Genomic DNA, 19,981 nt, shown 5'->3' with positions numbered 1-19,981 from the left:
TTAGAAAATATGTACACACTTATGTATTCATTATATATAATTTTTCTCATTAAATTAATTTTGTAACTTAAGATTACATGATCATGTTCCTTTATGACAATATTGGTAAATAAGAATTAGATATATTTACTCAGAACTTCTGTAATCATGTATAAAAGTCATTGACAATATTTTCTCTAATTGTATCTTTCAAAGTAGTTTTTACAGTAAATGAACAATATTTTTCCTAGTTAATATATACATACAATCTTTAACGGATTGAGATAGAAGGTTATATGCCTGTAAACATAAGATTATTATTGCAATCTGGTAGGGCTAAGTTTTTTAAAAATACCAAATAAGAGTATTGTTCTCGAAAGACAGTGAAGTAATAGCATTTAAAAGTTATCAATTCTACTGCATACATGATCAAATTTATTGTTGTCTAATCAACAATGGCCACTAAAATTAAACTGGAAAACAGCCATCAAATTACAGTAACATACAGGAAATTATTTGAATATGAATGAATATAAAATTCTACAGATACTTTACTTTTCTATTTTTTATAACTCTGAGTAGATTAAAAAACTCAATATAAAGGATATGAATGAAGCATTTAGATATGAGGAAAGTAACACTGGAATTAGGGATGACGGGGAGGTCTTAAAGAAAAATAGCTGAGGATGAGGGAATTCATAAGAGCAATGGAGAAGGACATGATGACAAAGACAAAGATGAGAGGGATGTAACAGAAACCACAAATAATTCCAGTGAACACTCAAAATACTTTAGGGGTTTAAAGATGACACTTTTCCCAGAATGAAGAAGATAATTTTTTATTTATTTTTTATTTATTTTTATCTTTTAATATACATCCAAGTTAGCATATAGTGCAACAATGATGTCAGGAGTAGATTCCTTAGTGCCCCTTACCCTTTTAGCCCATCCACCCTCCACAACCCCTCCAGCAACCCTCTGTTCTCCATATTTAAGAGTCTCTTATGTTTTGTCTCCCTCCCTGTTCTTTTATTATTTTCACTTCCCTTCCCTTATGTTCATCTGTTTTTGTCTCTTAAAGTACTCATATGAGTGAAATCATATGATATTTGTCTTTCTCTGACTAATTTCACTTAGCATAATACCCTCTAGTTCCATCCACATAGTTGCAAATGGAAAGATTTCATTCTTTTTGATTGCTGAGTAATACTCCATTGTATATACATACCATATCTTCTTTATCAACCTATCTGCCAATGGACATTTGAGTTATTTCCATACTTTGCCTGTTGTTGATAGTGCTGCTATAAACATTGGGGTGCATGTGCCCCTTAAAAACAGCACACCTGTATCCCTTGGATAAATACCTAGTAGTGCAATTGCTGGGTAATAGGGTAGTTCTACTTTAATTTTTTGAGGAACCTCCATACTGTTTTCCAGAGTGGCTGCACCAGTTTGCATTCCCACCAGCAATGCAAAAGAGATCCTCTTTCTCTGCATCCTCGCCAACATCTGTTGTTGCCCGAGTTGTTAATGTGAGCCATTCTGACAGGTGTGAGGTGGTATCTCATTGTGGTTTTGATTTGTATTTCCCTGATGATGAGTGATGTGGAGCATTTTTTCATGTGTCAGTTGGCCATCTGGATGTCTTCTTTGGAGAAGTGTCTGTTCATGTCCTCTGCCCATTTCTTCACTGGATTATTTGTTTTTTTGGGTGTTGAGTTTGATAAGTTCTTTATAGATTTTGGATACTAACCCTTTATCTGATATGTCATTTGCAGATATCTTCTCCCATTCTGTCAGTTGCCTTTTAGTTTTGCTGATTGTTTCCTTTGCTGTGCAGAAGCTATTTACTTTGATGAGGTCCCAATAGTTCATTTTTGCTTTTGTTTCCCTTGCCTCTAGACACGTGTTGAGTAAGAAAGTACAGCAGCCAAGGTCTAAGAGGTTTTTGCCTGCTTTCTCCTTGAGGATTTTGATGGTTTCCTGTCTTACATTTAGGTCTTTCATCCATTTTGAGTTTATTTTTGTGTACGGTGTAAGAAAGTGGTCCAGGTTCACTCTTCTGCATGTCACTGTCCAGTTTTCCAGCACCGCTTGCTGAAGAGACTGTCTTTATTCCATTGGATATTCTTTCCTGTTTTGTCAAAGATTAGTTGGCCATATGTTTGTGGACCCATTCTGGGTTCTCTATGCTGTTCCACTTATCTGAGTGTCTGTTCTTGTGCCAGTACCATACTGTCTTGATGATTGAAGACAGTTTGAAGTCAGGGAAGACAAATGGCTTTTTACTGATGGCTTTTTATTCATCTTTATTGACCTAACATCACCTTTGTTATTAGGTGTTTTTATCTTCAAATAGTAAGAGGGACCTATCTTCACAGAGAGGTCCCAAAGAAAGCCCACACAGTAGCATGGTTTAGCTTATCAGGCTGCTTTCTTCTCTGGCAGTAAGCTTAGAACAACACCCTGGGTGGAGGGAAATGGGAGGAGATGATAAGAGAGGATTATTGATAATCTTATTGCCAGGTGAGACCTTGCAAATGTCTGCCAGTGTGCAGTCCTCAGAAGGATCAAGTCACAGAGTTTAAAAGTAAATGAATAAGTAAACAAATAAAAATAAAGGAGACAAAAGTCACTGAAGTCATACCACTTAATTATTTTACCTAAGTTCTTCTCAGTTGATGTTTAAACAAATATATTATTCTAACTATCATTGCTGACAGAAAGCTTTTCGAGGTGCTTTTTTAAGGGTAAGAACATTGAGGTATCACAAGTGTAGTTGGATGAGTCACTTATTTAGGTGTTGGCAATCCAATTATAGAGATAAAGAAACTCATCAGGATGCAATTTGAGTGAAGAATTATTTAAAGATGACTTTAGGATTTTAATTACAGCAAAAGTAATGTTGACAAATCAGAATCACACTTAGCATTCAGCAGTTATATCTTCTCCAAAGAATCAATAATGAAATGTTCTGCAACATTCTCAGATGATATAATTGAAAGTTTTATTGTGGTAATCAGTATTTTCCCCATGTAACTAGGAACCCATTTATTTTTAGCATCTATATAAAGCTCTAGGTTGTTGTGAATGTCTTACTTTCTACTAAAAATGTTCACTGTACAATATCATTTAAACAAGTTTTGGTCAGATAAGTGAATATTGAAAACATATATTTCAGCATCAAATATTTGCCTATTTGCATTGGAGACTTCGTGTTTGAACACAAATTGTAGTTAAAAATGTTGTCTGTTAGAAACTATTGATTCCATCCCCGATTCATTATTAAAAATGATGTCAGATATGTGGGTGACTAATGCTTTGAAAACTTAATACAAAATTAAATATGTATAAATGAAGCGTCTTTCAATCATGGTACTCGTGGTGACTGTGGGTAGAAGGACATATATAGCAGGGAGAAATAGCACTATATTTATTAGAGTAAAATATTTGGCTGAAAGATACCCAGGTATGATGTTATCAACATTTTAAAATTTGATTTTGAAAATACTTGGAGGCTCCAGGGGAGAAAAAGAAAGTAAAAGAGTTGATGCCATCAGAAGTATTTTCTCCTGAAGGCTTTCTCAGAAAGACTAATGAAAAATTCATTAAGCATCTTATCAGGCATCTGCCAATAACTGAATGCAAGCCAACAATTACCTAGTAGTTACTAATGAGCTACTCATTGTAGGCAGTCTAAATTATGCTAATTCCACAGTCAGTGGAAAAAGAGGCATTCATTTGTCATGTTTGTGAAGGGGAGTAGTAGCATTTTTATATTTCTCGCACTTTCTTGGTAAAGACATAGAGAATGCTGTGGTTTCTTGATTGTGTATTTGGAGGTGGAAAATGAGACTTTGACATCAATAGTAACTTTCCCATTAGTTTGGTCACTGATCTCTTTTCTTATTCTCTTAACTAGACTAGTGTTATTGTTCTCATTTATTCTTAGAGAGTGGGACCGAAGCTTATTAAGAGTGGGATATGTCAGTCATGACAAAGTATTTGAGAATATGAAAGATATATGAGTAATTTCAGAATTTTGGCTTCCATTTGATAAGCCAAATCTTAATAATGGAGAAAAATTAAACCCTGACAGTTTTTTTTCCTCCAGACATATTCTTATTTGACCAGTAATTTCATACATGAAACATTACTTAATTATTACTTATCCAGCCTAAGAAATTCTAAAAATTCAGAATTCTATGCCTTAAACAATAGATCCGATTACCTCCATGGTATATGTGACTTACAATTTGCTTAAGAATTTCCATCTATCTTTCTCTGCTATCTCCTCTGCCCCAACCCACCTTCCTACCAGTCTAAACACCACATTGCAAAATTAAATAAACAAATAAACAGTCAATTTGCCAGCTTAGGCACATCTAGATGCAATCTTAGTTTTGTGAACCTCTTCCTAATGCCTCTGTATATCATTTTTCTGGTATTTACTATAATAATTATATATTGATATGGTTTAATAAAATGATGCCATAGAATATTATATATGCTCCTGGATGACTGAGTTTTATTTAAATCAAATTTTCATTAGTTCATTTTTTTTTTTTAGTTTTTTTATTTCTTCCCTTTCGATCTGCCCATTCAGTCATTCATGTATTCATTCAACAATTATCGATGACTCTTTCGATGCCATGTCTTATCTTATGCTAGGCTCTCAAGTTACAAAGATGAATAAATTTGTGGTTTTAAAGCACTTGTAATAATGGAAAATGCTGATATGCAAGTAAAAACATAAATTAGATTGGGGTTAGAGGAATATGCAAAATATTTTGAAAATGCATGGAGTAGTAAGAAAGCTATTGCTGAAGTAAGGGAATCTTTGAGAAATGTGAGATATTGGTACAAGTTCTCCATATGGTGAAATGTATAAAGGATTCTTCACACAGAGGGAACAGCATGTGCAAAGATGTAATAGAGTCTTGAAGCAGCATGGGGTTTATACAATTTGGCCATGACTAGAAGTTATATAAGAGGGAGATAATGTCACTAGATGAACATGGGCAAATTTAGGCCAGATTGTGACAGACCTTGTATGCTAAATAATTTGGAATTTATTCTCTAGGTCATAGGGAGCCATTGATGGTGTTTAGCTGAAAGAGTGCTGTCATTAAACTTGACAACAGTATAGAAAATGAAAGACCCTAGAAAAGCAACCAATTTAGAGGCTGTTAAAATATTTTAGGAGAAAATATTTGAAGTGATTATAGCTGTGGGAATGGGGATAAAGTATTACATTCAAAAGTTAATTGGATAAAAAACATAGGAGAGAGATGCATCTGTAAGCCTAAAATAGCAGAAATATTGGTGGTCGAGGTGCAAATATTAAGTGAATATTTTATATTATGCACTTATCTAGGGAAAAAGAACTTGTAATTTTGATGACATTAGTATCACATATATTTGTCCATTTTATGAGGAATTTAATAAGTACCAAATTAGGCATAATTTAGAGATTCTTCTTGAAAAGCTCTGCTTTGATGAGAGGTACATTAACTTTAACAAAAGGGTCAGCATAAGAGGAATTCTAAGGATATGATTAAACAACCTCTAATGTAATGTATCTTTCCCTAAAAAGCATTTCAGAACACCTGATAATTTATCTGGAAGAAAGATTGAAATTGAATGATTCTTTCTCTTCTTACTTTCACTTGAGATATAAAATACATCTAGTTAAAGATTAGATAATTTTAGAATATTCTTGTATTTAAATGCTTAGTGTTTAAATGTATGTGTCTTTATATAAAAATAAAATATTCTAAATATATACATAATAATATTCTTGTAGGTATATATGTTTGGGACTGATTCCTACCAGTCTCAAAGTGCAACAATCCTCAGAGAATTTTAGGCTTTGATTTTGGATAAGAAGTAATAAACCTTTAGGGACCAGGGTGACTTAGTCTGTTAAGCATCTGACTTCTGCTCCGGTCATGATCTCTCGGTTCGTGAGTTCAAGCCCCGTATCAGGCTCTGAGCTGACAGCTCAGAGCCTAAAGCCTGCTTCTGATTCTGTGTCTCCCTCTCTCTCTCTGCCCCTCCCCTGCTCATGCTCTGTCTCTCTTTGTCTCTCAAAAATAAATAAAAGTACTAGTTCATTTGGGATAGTAAAGAGAACAAAAATGTTGCTTAAAAATGTACACCCTGCTTTAGTGGGACATTTTGATGTTACAGTTTGTTATTTCCAAACTAACTGTATCTCCTGCCTATAGAAAAACATCTAGATCTTATTTCAAAATTTGTGCTGCAAATTTCTGAAATGAGACCAAAGTAAAGATCTTTTGTCATTGATTTCATGCACTTTAAAAAGTAACAGCCTTCTCTGAATGAACTATCTATGAAATAGGTTATATAATATCTCCTGAGAAAAAATTTTTTCGATAACTTTGCATAGCTACCCCAACTCAGAGATTTTGTTTTCCATTTAAGGAAAGAAAATTAAATTCCACAAAATTCTAGTCTTTAGAACAAAATTTCATTCTGACTGCTTGTATCAAACTACATGACATCAGATTTCATTTTCCTCCTATTCTGTTACAGGTGCCATTGAAGTTGAGATACCTTAGAGAGGTAGCTATTTTCTTGACAAAAAGGCTGAAAATAGTTTGTGATTAGTATTAACAATAGGGTGAGCTAAGAAAAAGATATGCTTGACCGTGAATTTTTCAATTTATTTATTCAAATAAATAAAATTAATTTTTTCTAGTAAATATTTATCAGAATATACTTCTTTGTATCCCAGAATGATTTAACTTGTGTAAATTCAGTTGGTCACATACCTATTTTATCCAGCATACTGGAAAAATGCATACTCATAACTGCTAATTTCTCTGAAAAGGAATCGTTGGTTATGATTCCAAACTACAGTTTATCACTGAACTGTCTTTTAGTCTGTGGACAGATTGTTGAAAATTTCATGCAATTATGTTGACTATGGCTCCTCATTTATTTCTATATTCCTTGACCTGAAGAACCTTACGTTGAAGTGTCAATATTGTAGTCCACCTCAATTGTTTGTTTATTGTTCTGAGAATCCAGTTTGTGTTATGAGGGGGCAGTTCTGTGTTTGGATTTAAAAATCCAAATCATAATCCATGCAGTGATCATCTAATTAATGTTGGAAAAGGAATCCAAGTCTCAGCATGCTGCTGGTGAAATAGCATAAATATATATACGAAGGGTTTTGTTCTAAGAAGTCACTTTGAAAACACTGAAAAAAACAATGGGAGCATGTTGTGCTTATGTATTTTGAAACTCAGTAGCTCTTGCATTTGGGTCTGTAGAATATTTAAATACACACTGAAACCAAAAAAGGAAGGGTATCTAATAAACACCACTCTCCAAATTTACAATATTCTAGAGTGTTTCTTTCTTGGTAGGATATTTCGTTTTAGTACTTTTGGAAAGAAAAAAAAATCTCTATCATTCACAGTCCATTGCAAACAGTAGACTTCACAGGCTATTTTATGCCAATGGTGTTGATGTGCTGCTGTTTACAATACAATAAAAGTTAATGGAAGGGAGCAAAATACAATTCAGTTACTATAGAAATGTTCCTGAAACAGTAAAATAAATTGAAATTAACTGCCATTTCTAAAAAGTCTTAGAATTTCAGTGTCAATCATGTCTTTCAGTTTTGTTCCTTGAATAGCACGTTACCTTACATTGCGTATATGTTTAAATAGATTATTATTTTGCAAATGCCACATATATTCCATATACTTTTTGAAATGGGAAATTTTAAGTATTACCCTAGTATGAATTTTCAACCACTTTCAAAAATCTTATCCATGTTAAATAAGAGGCAGTGGGGTATGGGGATCAGTAGGTCTGGCTTTGTTCCAGGTTACTCTCTAAACAGGTTGCTTTGCCACAGTATGGTTCAATGTTTTTATCTATAGAATGGGGTTTTTTATTTAATAAATGACTTTCTAACATTTCTTAAAGGAATTTAGCTGAGGTTGGAACTGGGAGAGAAGACTGTTTTATCAATTACTTCACCTACCCCTACTTATTCTTAGGACTACCTAGAGCACATTTTAAAATGCTTGTAATATGTTACATTATTCTCTGTTTTTTATTCTGGAACCATATTTGTAATTGTAAGAATTTGCAAAACCCAGGGGCACCTGGGTGGCGCAGTCGGTTAAGTGTCCGACTTCAGCCAGGTCACGATCTCGCGGTCTGTGAGTTCGAGCCCCGCGTCGGGCTCTGGGCTGATGGCTCAGAGCCTGGAGCCTGTTTCCAATTCTGTGTCTCCCTCTCTCTCTGCCCCTCCCCCGTTCATGCTCTGTCTCTCTCTGTCCCAAAAATAAATAAACGTTGAAAAAAAAAATTAAAAAAAAAAAAGAATTTGCAAAACCCAGATAGTAAACTCATGTAAATGGCTCTATTGATAACTGTCCCATAGGTAAATTCCTTTTTTTAAGCTTCACAAACACATTCCTAGTGCATGTGTGGGGGCTATCATAACTCCTATATTTAGTTCTGATAATCGCCTCTGAAAACACATTGCCAAATGTCTATGAAGATTTGTATCACCAGCAGAAAAATTCAGAACCTTTCAAAGCAACAGTACTATATGTTTACCAAGTGCACAAAGCAATGTTGCTTTGTTTAGAGACTGGAAAGCAGTGTCCTGGTCAAGAGATGATATTTATAGGCAGAGTCTAGTTTTCAAAATAAATGTACTACAATTTGCATTGTCTGCGCTATAAATACTCACATTCATTAACACAATTACTCTTTTTAGGTATTAAATATTGAAATGGCCATATTTGACCTTCTGTTATGAATAACTTAAAAATATGTAGATGAGAGAGGGTGCCTGGGTGGCTCAGTTGTTTAAGTACCTGACTTTGACCCAGGTCGTGATCTCACAGTTTGTGAGTTTGAGTACCAAATCCGGTGAGTTCGAGTTCCACTTCGGGTGAACGTGAGTTCCTCTTTGGTTAAAACGCCCTGGGGGAGCCCCACTTTCTCTCTCTCACTCTCATTCTCTCTTTCTCTGCCTCTCACCCACTTACGCCCCCCCACCTCAAAAAATAATAGATGAGAGAGAGGAAGTTGTTGTTTTATTAAACCACATATTCTTAATCTATATGGAGAATGTGTATTATTTGAAGTGGATGCCTTTAGCCTCTAATGGCTTTAAGGATGCCTTTAGCCTCTTACTAATGGCTTTAAAGAAGAGCTCTAAATACAGCACTAATTTCTATATTCTCCACCTATATTACATTCATTTCAATAAGTATACATTTAAGTGTCCCAGTATACACTAATTCATTAAGGAAGGACATATAACTATTGTTTGGATATTTGATCAGTGTTTAAAAGATGTCCTCATATTATAGAGTCTCAGGTAGTAGCAGCTGAGATCTGGTATGCACTATGTCATATGCCAAATAGAAGAAATTTATTTTTTATTCCCTTCAAGGTTTCACTGATGGATAAACTTTTGGAAAAATTGTGTTCATATTGGAAAAAGTAAATTTTGAAATTCTATCATAATATTTGGAAATGTTGGCTATCCTTAGTGTTCTTGCCATTTCTTAATGCCTTTATTCATTTCAAACAATGGACTTTGGACCCATTTGCCTGAAATTTTATAATACTGTTACCATTAAGTAGGGTTGTGTTAAAGAATAGGCAGGAAAAGTGTTCATGGAGGCAAATATTAAATGGAACATTTCGTACCCTATTGTAGATAGTTCTGAGGAAGTACTTATAAGAAAAAGAGGATTCTGCAATCAATAACACTGAAGGGGATGCATAATTACTGACAAAGAACAAATGTCTTTGGCCCTAAGGTTATATAAAGCACTTTCTTTTTGATGGGGTGTTGGTAGCTACAGCTACTGGCTCAGCAGTCATGCTCTGGAAATTAGTAGACTGTGGCCATTTTGCCACCCACCCAGTCTTCTCTGTCACTTCTCATAAACTAAAATCCATTATCCACCCACTTACTGACCACTGTCATGGATCTCCCACTTTCTTTGGCACATTAAACTACTTTCTTTCATCATCTAATTTTATTGTGTGTTTTCCAGCGTACATTTTCTTTAGCCTTACTTTAATCTCACCTCATTTTTTCAATGCTAAAAGTTTCTCTCTTTTTCATTTCATCCTTTTGTTTTTGTTTGTTTGTTTGTTTGTTTGTTTTCATGCTCTCTTCCATTAATTTCTGCCCTAGCTTCTCTACGTAGCTTGTTGTACATTATTTTTCTGGACTGGTGTGAGGGAAAATTGTTAGTATCAAGGTCTCTCAGAATAGAGGATTAGTGAGCATCCTGATCCTCTTTTCTGAAGACAGATGGTGTTTTCATCAAGCTCAATAGTTTGTACCGTACTACCTAGGCAATGAGTGTCATTGATTGTTTTTGATCTGGGAAGAGATATAAGAGATAAAAAATATGTGTGTACATTTCGGATGCCAGGGTGGCTCAGTCTGTTAAGCAACTGACCCTCGACTTCAGCTCAGGTCATGATCCCAGAGTCTTGGAATTGAGCCTTTCACTGGGCTCTGCACTGACAACATGGAACCAGCTTGGGATTCTCTCTCTCCCTCTCTCTCTAACCCTCCCCTGTTCATGCTTGCCCTCTCTGTCTCTCTCTCAAGATAAATAAACTTAAAATGTAAATATATTTCATATGTATTGAGGAAGGGAGTTCATATATATACCTGGAGGGAGTTCTAGTTGGCCTACCTTTACTTCTTTGCCATGTTCCAAGTTCTAGAATGCAGACCTCTGTGGACTGAATCACCAAGGTTCTACATCTTCTGCCTTCATGTTGAAATGAATCCATGGGAAACATTTACAGGAGATTAGAATGTGGATGGAGGAAGATGTTGGAATATTTATTTATTTCCTTTCCCTCTTGCTTACCCACAGTGGTTTGGCAGTGGCTGAGTTCCTCCACTAAATGACCACTGTTCTTATTGCATGGCTCTTTTCCACTAGCCATAGCTTTCACCAGGTTCTGGTAACAGATCTAAGCAAAAAAAAAAAAAAAAAAAAAAAAAAATCCATCATCAGTACCTGACCATACCCATACTTCTGTAAATAATTCATTTATTCTTTTCAATTATCATTTAAAATTTATTTTCTATATGCAATAAGAAATCTGGCTGATATAAAAGAGATAAGAAAAGGTTAAAAACAATAAAAAAGTTGGAATAATTTTGCAGTATTTTAGGAACTTGAGCCTTAGGATAATATCATCAAGAATCAGACAGTACAAGTCTTAAAATACGTTAAAAAAGAAAAAAATGACAGAATTTCATGTTTTATCTAATTGTTAACTTTACTTTAAAATTTTAAGAGATTAAATTTCTAAACCTAGTTGGTCATACACTGACAACTATTAGGGCATTTTCTTCCAAACAATGCATAAATTCTTTATACTCAAAAGGAAAAAAAAATAGTAATGCTCAAGTTAGTCTGTAATTTTGATGGTTAGTGGTTGCATTCTGTGAACCCTGTTTTACTATAAAAAATATTGCTAAGGTTTTTTTAGTAATTTTTTAATGTTTATATAAGAAAAAGAGAGAGAGCGTATCTCTGGTGAAATTTCTATTTTAACCCATTGGGCAAAGTAGTGCTTAATCTGCCATTATCCCAATATTATATTCTACCTATAGCACTAACTATGACATTTAAACTCTACAAAAGATGGACACTGTGTAATTTGTGCATTTTGTTCTTAAGTATTTAAACTAGATAAGTTGAAATACAAAATTAGAAAGATGTTATCTAGGAATACACTTGTTTAGCATGATGAATGCTATCGCAAAAAAAAAAATGAATAATCAAGAGTATTGTAATAGAATAACTCTAACTGTGAGGCATTGGTTAAGCCAAAAGCATATTCTGGATTTCCACCTTTTCTATTTGCCATAATTACTAGGAACATTAATAGGATAGCATCCAACCTGACTAAAAAGGAAAAACTCCAGGGGTGCCTGGGTGGTTCAGTCAGTTAAGCATCTGATTTCAGCTCAGGTCATGATCTCATAATTTGTGAGTTTGAGCCCCACATCAGGCTCTGCACTCACAGAGTGGAGCCTGCTTGGGATTCTCTCTCTCTCTCCCTCTCTCTCTCTCTCTCTCTCTCTCTCTCCCTCTCTCTCTCTCTCTCCCTCTCTCTCTCTCTCTCTCTCTCTGCCCTTCCCCAACTTGAGCTTTCCCTCTCACTCAAAATAAATAAATAAACTTAAAAAAAAAGGAAAAACTCCATAAAGAGTATTCTTTGATTTATTTTTTTGCAAAACACCAACTTCTTTATTCTGATAGATATAGTCTATAAGATAAAAATTAGGAGCCTAGTACTTGAGTGAAATGCTGGAAATAGTACAATAAATAAGGCTCTTATCCGGAATAGAGACTTAACTACAGAAAGCAGCTTTAAAATAGGCTTTAAGGATATAATAAATACCTGTTAAACTGCAGCCCACACAATAGTTCTATTTTTTCTGTCCTTTTTTTGATATATCTACTGAATACCTATAAACGAAAACTTCCTAAGTTTATTTTTCACATTTGTGTTTTAATTAAGCAAGTGCAGTCTTCTATATGACAATTGGTCACATTATTTTTCTCTTAAAAAGGATAGCCTTTATTGTTTTTAGCAAACATTGACTACTTTTTCCATAAACACAACCACATCTCAGTGAATTTGTTAAATGTTTCTTTCATGCCATCACATTCCATGTTTATATTTATATGGACTTATTATTATGAACTTATGAATTATATATGAATATATAGTTATATATGTAATAAATGTATTACAAATGTGCATGCATGTATTTTATAAATGCATGTATACATATATGCATACATATTTACAAAGCAAAAATAAGTAAACAAATAAAGAGACAACCAAAAATAAGCAATTTTATTTTACTCATTCTAAATCAGAAAAGTTTCTTATACCAAAATATATGATGATTTGGCTTGGAACATCTCTTTTAATCTCAATGCGGCCTAAATTCAACATCTGTTGATGGAAAAACAAACATGGCATGCATTTATTTATACTTATCATTTAGCAGTTAATATATGGCAATTTTTTTTCACAGAAGCTTAAGCAAATAGTCAAGTAACTTGTTGTAGAGATTTAAGTCCTAAAGAAGAAATAAAGCATACTGCCAACTTGTGACCTGAACTCCTAGAAAGGCAATATAAAAATAATTTGTTTGTTTATTTTGCTTTATTTTGTTTTGCTTGATTTTCATGGGCATTGTTTGTGGCTATTAAGTGAACTTTTCACCGTCTCTTAGAGAATAGATTGTTGGAGCTACTATAGTATTAGATGTATGGGAATGGATTTCATCTCGTTAACTAAAGTTGGTGTTTTTACTTTGTTTTCCAAGAATAAATATTCTGGTGGTTGTATGTGATGCTGTTAGGGAAATAAACATGTTTGCCAAATGAGCAGTCCTGGAGCGGGCTTATAAAGCCACTAGAGTGACATTCCTATTCTTTACGCCAATATCAAATAAGGGATTAAATCAAACAGATGGTCACTGTGGGCAAATGGGCTAATTTTCTTCACTTTGACCTTTTCTATATTCTCTGTACATTCAGCTGTGTGCCATCCTTCTTCTGAAATAAGAGTTCACCTTTCTGATCTCCATAAATTTATATTGATTATCTGATAACAGAGATTTTTCTGGTGAGTAATCACTATAAGATTAGGGATAGTAAACTTGTCCAGTACTTAATTTTGCCCATGTCTGAAAATCACAGAAAAAGAATCGCTTAATTTCAATGAAGTAATTAAGTAAACTGACTTTCATATGGAGCTTATGAAATTAGTCATTGCTTTGTATACTTCTAGTAGCTTACTAAGGCTGCTATAACAAAATACACAAGCTGGGAGTCTTAAACAACAGCAGTTTAGTTTTTCACAGTTCTGGAGGCTGGAAGTCCAAGACCAGGGTGGTAGCAGGCTTGATTTGTTCTGAGGCCTCTTTTCTTGGCTTATAGATGGTCATCTTCTTCCTGTGTCTTCACATAACGTTTTCTCTGTATGTGTACTCCCCTGGTGTCTGTTTCTGTCTTATAAGGACACTGGTCACATTGGATTAGGACCCCACTCTTTTCTGCCTCCAGATACAGTCTTCCTGGGGGGGAGGAGGAAACAGTTCAGTCTATACCAACACTTTATCCTACTAGGCTGGCTTTCTTGAAAACAGTGCTAATAGGTAAAGTGGCAAAGAACTCAACAGCCAGAGTCTGATTTAGATTTTCATTTACTTGTTTTTAATCCCCTCTTTGGTCAAATTACTTAAATTTTCTAGATCTTAGCTTTCCCATCTGCAAAGTGAGATCTATCTACTATACAATAAAATTATGAATATTAAATAAGATATATAAAGTAGATATCGTATCACAGGGTTTCTCACCCTCAGAACTATTAATATTTGAGTGTGATCATTTTTTGTTTTGGGGCCAGAATTGCCTCCCCCTCCCACTGAGAACCACACTGGCCAACTTCCTGGTATCAAAGTGCTTAACAAATGTCAGCCATAGTTACTTACTGAATAGTTACAAAAAACTACGCAACATTGGAGATGTTCATAGTTAAATTCTTACAATGACTCTACTTTTTATATATACATTAAATCTCTGGTGGACAGAGATTCTTTTAAAATGATTATTAATTTTTTGAGCCTGTATTTAATGATGAGATTATTTACTTTGAATCTAAGGAAATGTGAGTTGATCTTTCTGGGGGTTTCAACTTACTCTGCCAATTTTCATTTTATTTTGAAAATTTCCAAACATACATATATGTTGAGAGATTGTTATAATCACCCATCACCAAGATTAACCTGGTTTTTAACATTTTGCCACATTTGTTTTATCTTTCTGGAATGAATTTGTACACCTAAAGAGGGAAAATGGGAATAGTTTGTGTAAGTAACTCAGATATAATTCATTCTGGTAAAGTGTCCTTTTCATCTTTCTATCCAATTCCACATATCATTGTAGCGATAGACTCCATGTCTGTAGGAATACACAGATCATTCAATTTGAGTACTTGCATCAAAAGTGTACACATATGGATTTTGCTTGAGTTTTACTTCCTTCATAGGCATAGTATCTATTCTGAGATGGAGTTCTGGTTAGACCCTACAGTGATAGTCATCAGTGGTTTAACGTGTAATCTATTTGGAGGAGTCTCATCTTATTGCTTTTATTTCTATTTTCTCTGAGTGATAGTGAATTCTCTGACCACATTTGGCCCAGTTGAACAAAACTAACCAATTGTGCTTGAAATTTTGATAGTTTTTCAGTTACTACTCAGGAATATGCCAAACATTAATTCTCAGTCATGAAAATCTGTTATAAAAAGGTACTTATTACTGGGCTTACAGTACCTTTTTTCATTAATGAACAGTTTCTCAGAATTTCTAATATATCTGAAAATAAATATGGAGAAATATTGGAATGCTTGTGCAAATTAAGGAATTTCCATTTTTTTATTTATAGCTTTTGAAAATTTTTTGAAGAAAATTCTTTCATATTTTAAAGTTACTTAATCTTAAATCACCAAACAAATTTATTATATCTCATGTACCTTTTAGGACCCTGGAATCTCTTGAATGAAAAATTCACATTTGTGATGCTCAATCTACTCCTCACATTTAAACCTAGTCCTATAATGAAAGTATAATTAGGAAATAATTTTAACCTGCAACTAAACAGTTTTATGACTGTTAAACCTGCCTAATACATTGTGGTCTGTCACACTTATTTTCCTTCATCCCTATGCCAGCTCATCTTGCATGTAGAAATATTCATAAAATCTCAGTGACTAAAAATAGTTTATAGTAGTCTTATAGTCACTTTATCTCCAAGGAGGTAAACCTCTCATCCTGGATATATAATTTAATCAATTTGAAAGTGGGAGAAAACAGTACAACGACCTGTAGATTTAAGGATTTAAGTTGGGAAAAACTGGATGGATGGAGATATATATATATATATATATATATATATATATATATATATATATATATATAATGGTATTTTTTTCTGTTGAAGCCTCCATTATTTGTGAGCAGGATTGCATTCATTTCTTCCTAGTGGTCGAATCAGGCTAACTGAGCAAAGCAAACTCCTGTGCCAGATCCTGCATTCTCTTAACCGGTAATAAAGAACCTTGCTGGCCTGACAGGTTGTCACAGCAATTATTCACATGAAGTTCTGTAGCAGTTGTATCTGTCAGCCCATGTAGTATTGAATATTTTAACTGGCAGTCTTCCAAGACTGAACATTAATCTTACCATCTCCTATTACAGTCCCTAATCAAGATATTCCAGGGGTGATTGCACTAACATTGTTTGAAGACTACATCTACTGGACTGATGGGAAAACCAAGTCACTCAGCCGTGCCCATAAAACCTCTGGAGCAGACAGACTCTCACTGATTAACTCATGGCATGCCATCACAGATATCCAGGTGTATCATTCTTATAGACAACCTGATGGTAATTATTCTTTCCATGATTTCCATAAGCACATCAACATCTTTTAGTAACATTCCATTTTTGTTTCCTCCATGGTTAAGTGTAAATTTATTTTTGAGAATGAGTACCAGATTTCATTATGTAGCATAATTGTATAGGATGAATTCAGTTGATATCAAATATGTCTATTAAGGAATATGATTAGAAACTCAATAGTACAGAGAATTATTAATTTGTTGAAACATTAAGTTGAAGTGACAATAATACATGTAGTTGGAGAAATAAAGAATGCATTCTTGAAATGATTTATTTACAAAATAGTCATAGGATCCTTACTTTCTGGAATGCTGGGTAAAAGGAATTATATTTAAGTATCTATGGGGCTCTAAAAATGAGGAATATATCAAATTTGCTTCAACATATGTCTAGTAGGAATTCTTTCAGGCCTTATGGAATAAATATTTGATTATTTTGCTTAAAACACTATTTGGCTTAGAAAACAAGGCCACTACACTATTAGTTGTAGCTCATTGTTCCATTGTTTTATTTTACATTTATATTTCGAAACATATGTTTGTCTTCATCCAAAATGCTTTTAGTCTGTATTTTTCTGATGGACAAGTTTTTTCTACTAAAATGCTTGTTTTTGTGAAATGTATCCTTAAAGTTTTTTAATGGCAAAATTAATGCCATTGGACAATGAGTAAAATTTATCACAAAATACAATTATATATATGACCTTGATGAATTCTTGATTATAAAATTCTACCACTTATGAAGTTTAAATGTCCTATCTCTGATCCCATGCTATATTATTGGTCTTGATTATTCTGTTTTGTTGTTTCTTTCTCATCTATAGTCTCTAAACATCTCTGCATGATAAATAATGGCGGTTGCAGTCATCTGTGCCTCTTAGCCCCCGGAAAGACTCACACCTGTGCATGTCCCACCAACTTCTATCTTGCAGCTGACAACAGGACTTGCTTATCCAACTGCACAGCCAGTCAGGTCAGTAGAGGTCTAGAAATCATTTCATGGGGTGTATTATCGAGCTGTTAGAAAGATTTTGCCTGAACTTTGTTTATTGGCTTAAACCATTTTGAAATGTCATTTTTTTTCGTTGTTGTTTAGCATAACATTTTATACATCATATAGAGGGGTCACAGAGTAAGGGAAAAGCAATCAGTGTATATCATTAGAATGAGACCTTAGGAAATAGAGGAAAAAAGAGAAACAAAATCAAACCTGAAAACCATTTTTACACAGCTCTGCACAGAACAGTGGTTCAGATCATGAGTGGCCATAACAGAACCATCAGAAGAGATCTGACATATTTGATGAAGGCAAGGTGGTTGAGGCATAGCTATATGCAGCTTAAACAAAGAAAAAATTCTCCCTAGATAATCTGCTCTATCACCATCTCTGCTCCTCTCCCATTCCTCAGAGCAAGTGATGTGGAAAAGATGAATTAGACAAAAAGTAGGTTTTTAGATATTTTTATTGAAATATTATATGATCTAAATAATTTCATTCTAAAACCTCTTTTTCTTCAGCATGTAATTGTTTTCAGTAAAGGCATTAAAATTTCTACTCGATGGTAGTTGCATGAACTTAACATTATTACTTTCAAATTTTAGGTAACAGTCATATGACATTATAAGATTTAATTTTGTTATATTTGAGTCATTCTGTTATTTAAGATAAAATTGTCAAAGAAACTATGATTTTTTTTTAATTACTAAATTTGTTCTTGGAATTCTGTGTCTTGAATTTGCTAGTTTTCTAATTCTAGCAGTTAATTCATGGCACAACACTGAATTTCTCTCAGGATGTGCTTATTTTCAGAATGGAGAAGCTAGTACGAGTTCACCCAGCTTCTCAAGTTATCACTATGAGTATCACCATTAAAAAATGGTATAAATGCAGAAGACCAGACCACTTTGAGGAAGGCAGTATGTGTGGAGGTTAAGGCACATACACTGAAGCCAGATTCACTGTGACTGTAGCCCTGACTCTGCTTAAATTGGCTGAATTTATCCTGGGTTTGTTATTTAGACTGTTGATGCCTCAGTTTTCTCATATTTTAAATGGAAATGTAATAAATATATCCAGGCCACTATTTTGGCGATTCAATGGAAAAAGTCTTGGTACACAGTAAGTGCTGTTATTGCCCTTGCCCTGTAGTGAGTGCAACCAAAATATATTTAAGGGGATTTGTGCAAGTAGTGTCAGCTGCCATCAGGAGGTTCTGATGTGTAATTGGAAGCACAGGTCACAGTTTCTTCTTTCTTTACAAAGTGTGTTCTAATTATAGTCCCCTGTTTGTGTAACTAAAATACATTATCTTTAGAGAACTAGATATTTAAGTCACAGTGAGACATGAAATAAGCAATTTAATTATTCCTAGAGAGAAAATTTAAGGGAGAAATCACAGGTTTTTAAATATTTTTTTTTCATGTTTATTTATTTTTGAGAGAGAGAGGCAGAGAGAGAGAGGGAGACGGAGAACCTGAAGCAGGCTCCAGGCTCTGAACAGTCAGCACAGAGCCAGACGTGGGACTCAAACTCAAGAACTGTGACATAATGATGTGAGCCAAAGTCGATGCTTAACTGACTGAGCCAACCTGGCACCCGGTTTTTAAATATTTTTAAAAATAACTCCTGTTAGTGCTGTTTAGTTTAGACAAATCTCCTGCTTAAACTCCAGGTTATTCTGAAGTAACCTCCGGTCCTTTGTTCTGGAGTGGTTCATGAGTCACTCTATTGAGGTAACACTGGTCTTAGGTGACTTGGTAGAAATGATGCCTGCCTACCCTACTTCTAGTGTGATGAGCCTCAGGAGCCAGCCAGAAATAGAGTAAAGCCAAAGGCTGCCTGACACCCAGAGGAATACCTCAAAGAGTAGGACATAGGGAGTCAAACATCAGCCTTTATATAATCATAAAAGGGATAAAACCTTTCAAATTATTATATAAGATAACCTATAGTTATACTTATTCAGTGACAAAAAAAAATCAGATCAATGAAATGAATACCCAGAAAAAAATTACTCATGTAATTAAATTATTTCCCAGTTTGGTATCAATGGTGACATGATGAAAATATTTACAACATTAAAATACCCCAATAGTGTTTTTACATGAATTTTTTTAAAAATTCAAGAACAAGACAGAACAACAGTGAACCAAATAGTGGGTCCAATATCTTTTTTGTCATCAGTACTTCCTGAAGAGTCGTCACTTAATTTTTTTCATTTTTATGAAAAACTTAATGAAGAACCATTAATGCAATCCCTTAGTGGTTATCCCAGCAAGTCTTATGGTTTATGCAACCATTTGCTGCTGATTTTTTCCTGATGCAGTGAGAAAAGAAAAGAAACTATCGACTGTACACTTCTTGCAGAAAAGTCGGTTCATAGAAACACAATTTTTAGTGAGGTTTGAAATTGAAGTGAAGCAAATAATATAGACATTTTAGAATCATACTATTAAACATTCTGAC

At 34.1% G+C, this 19,981-nt stretch overlaps 1 protein-coding gene across 1 annotated transcript in view; it reads left to right on the top strand.

Moving 5' to 3' along the window:
• Positions 1–19,981, top strand: part of LRP1B (LDL receptor related protein 1B) — a 1,940,511-nt gene that overhangs the window by 1,699,915 nt on the left and 220,615 nt on the right. The window contains exons 63-64 of the mRNA XM_023259298.2: positions 16,313–16,501; positions 17,340–17,488. Coding sequence (XP_023115066.2) covers positions 16,313–16,501; positions 17,340–17,488 — 338 coding nt within the window. The remainder of the gene's footprint in view (positions 1–16,312; positions 16,502–17,339; positions 17,489–19,981) is intronic.

This window comes from Felis catus, chromosome C1 (genome assembly GCF_018350175.1).
Source record: "Felis catus isolate Fca126 chromosome C1, F.catus_Fca126_mat1.0, whole genome shotgun sequence".
In the NCBI taxonomy this organism is placed as follows: domain Eukaryota; kingdom Metazoa; phylum Chordata; class Mammalia; order Carnivora; family Felidae; genus Felis; species Felis catus.
Note: the sequence above shows the minus strand (reverse complement) of the source record. Positions and strands in the feature narration are given on the sequence as shown.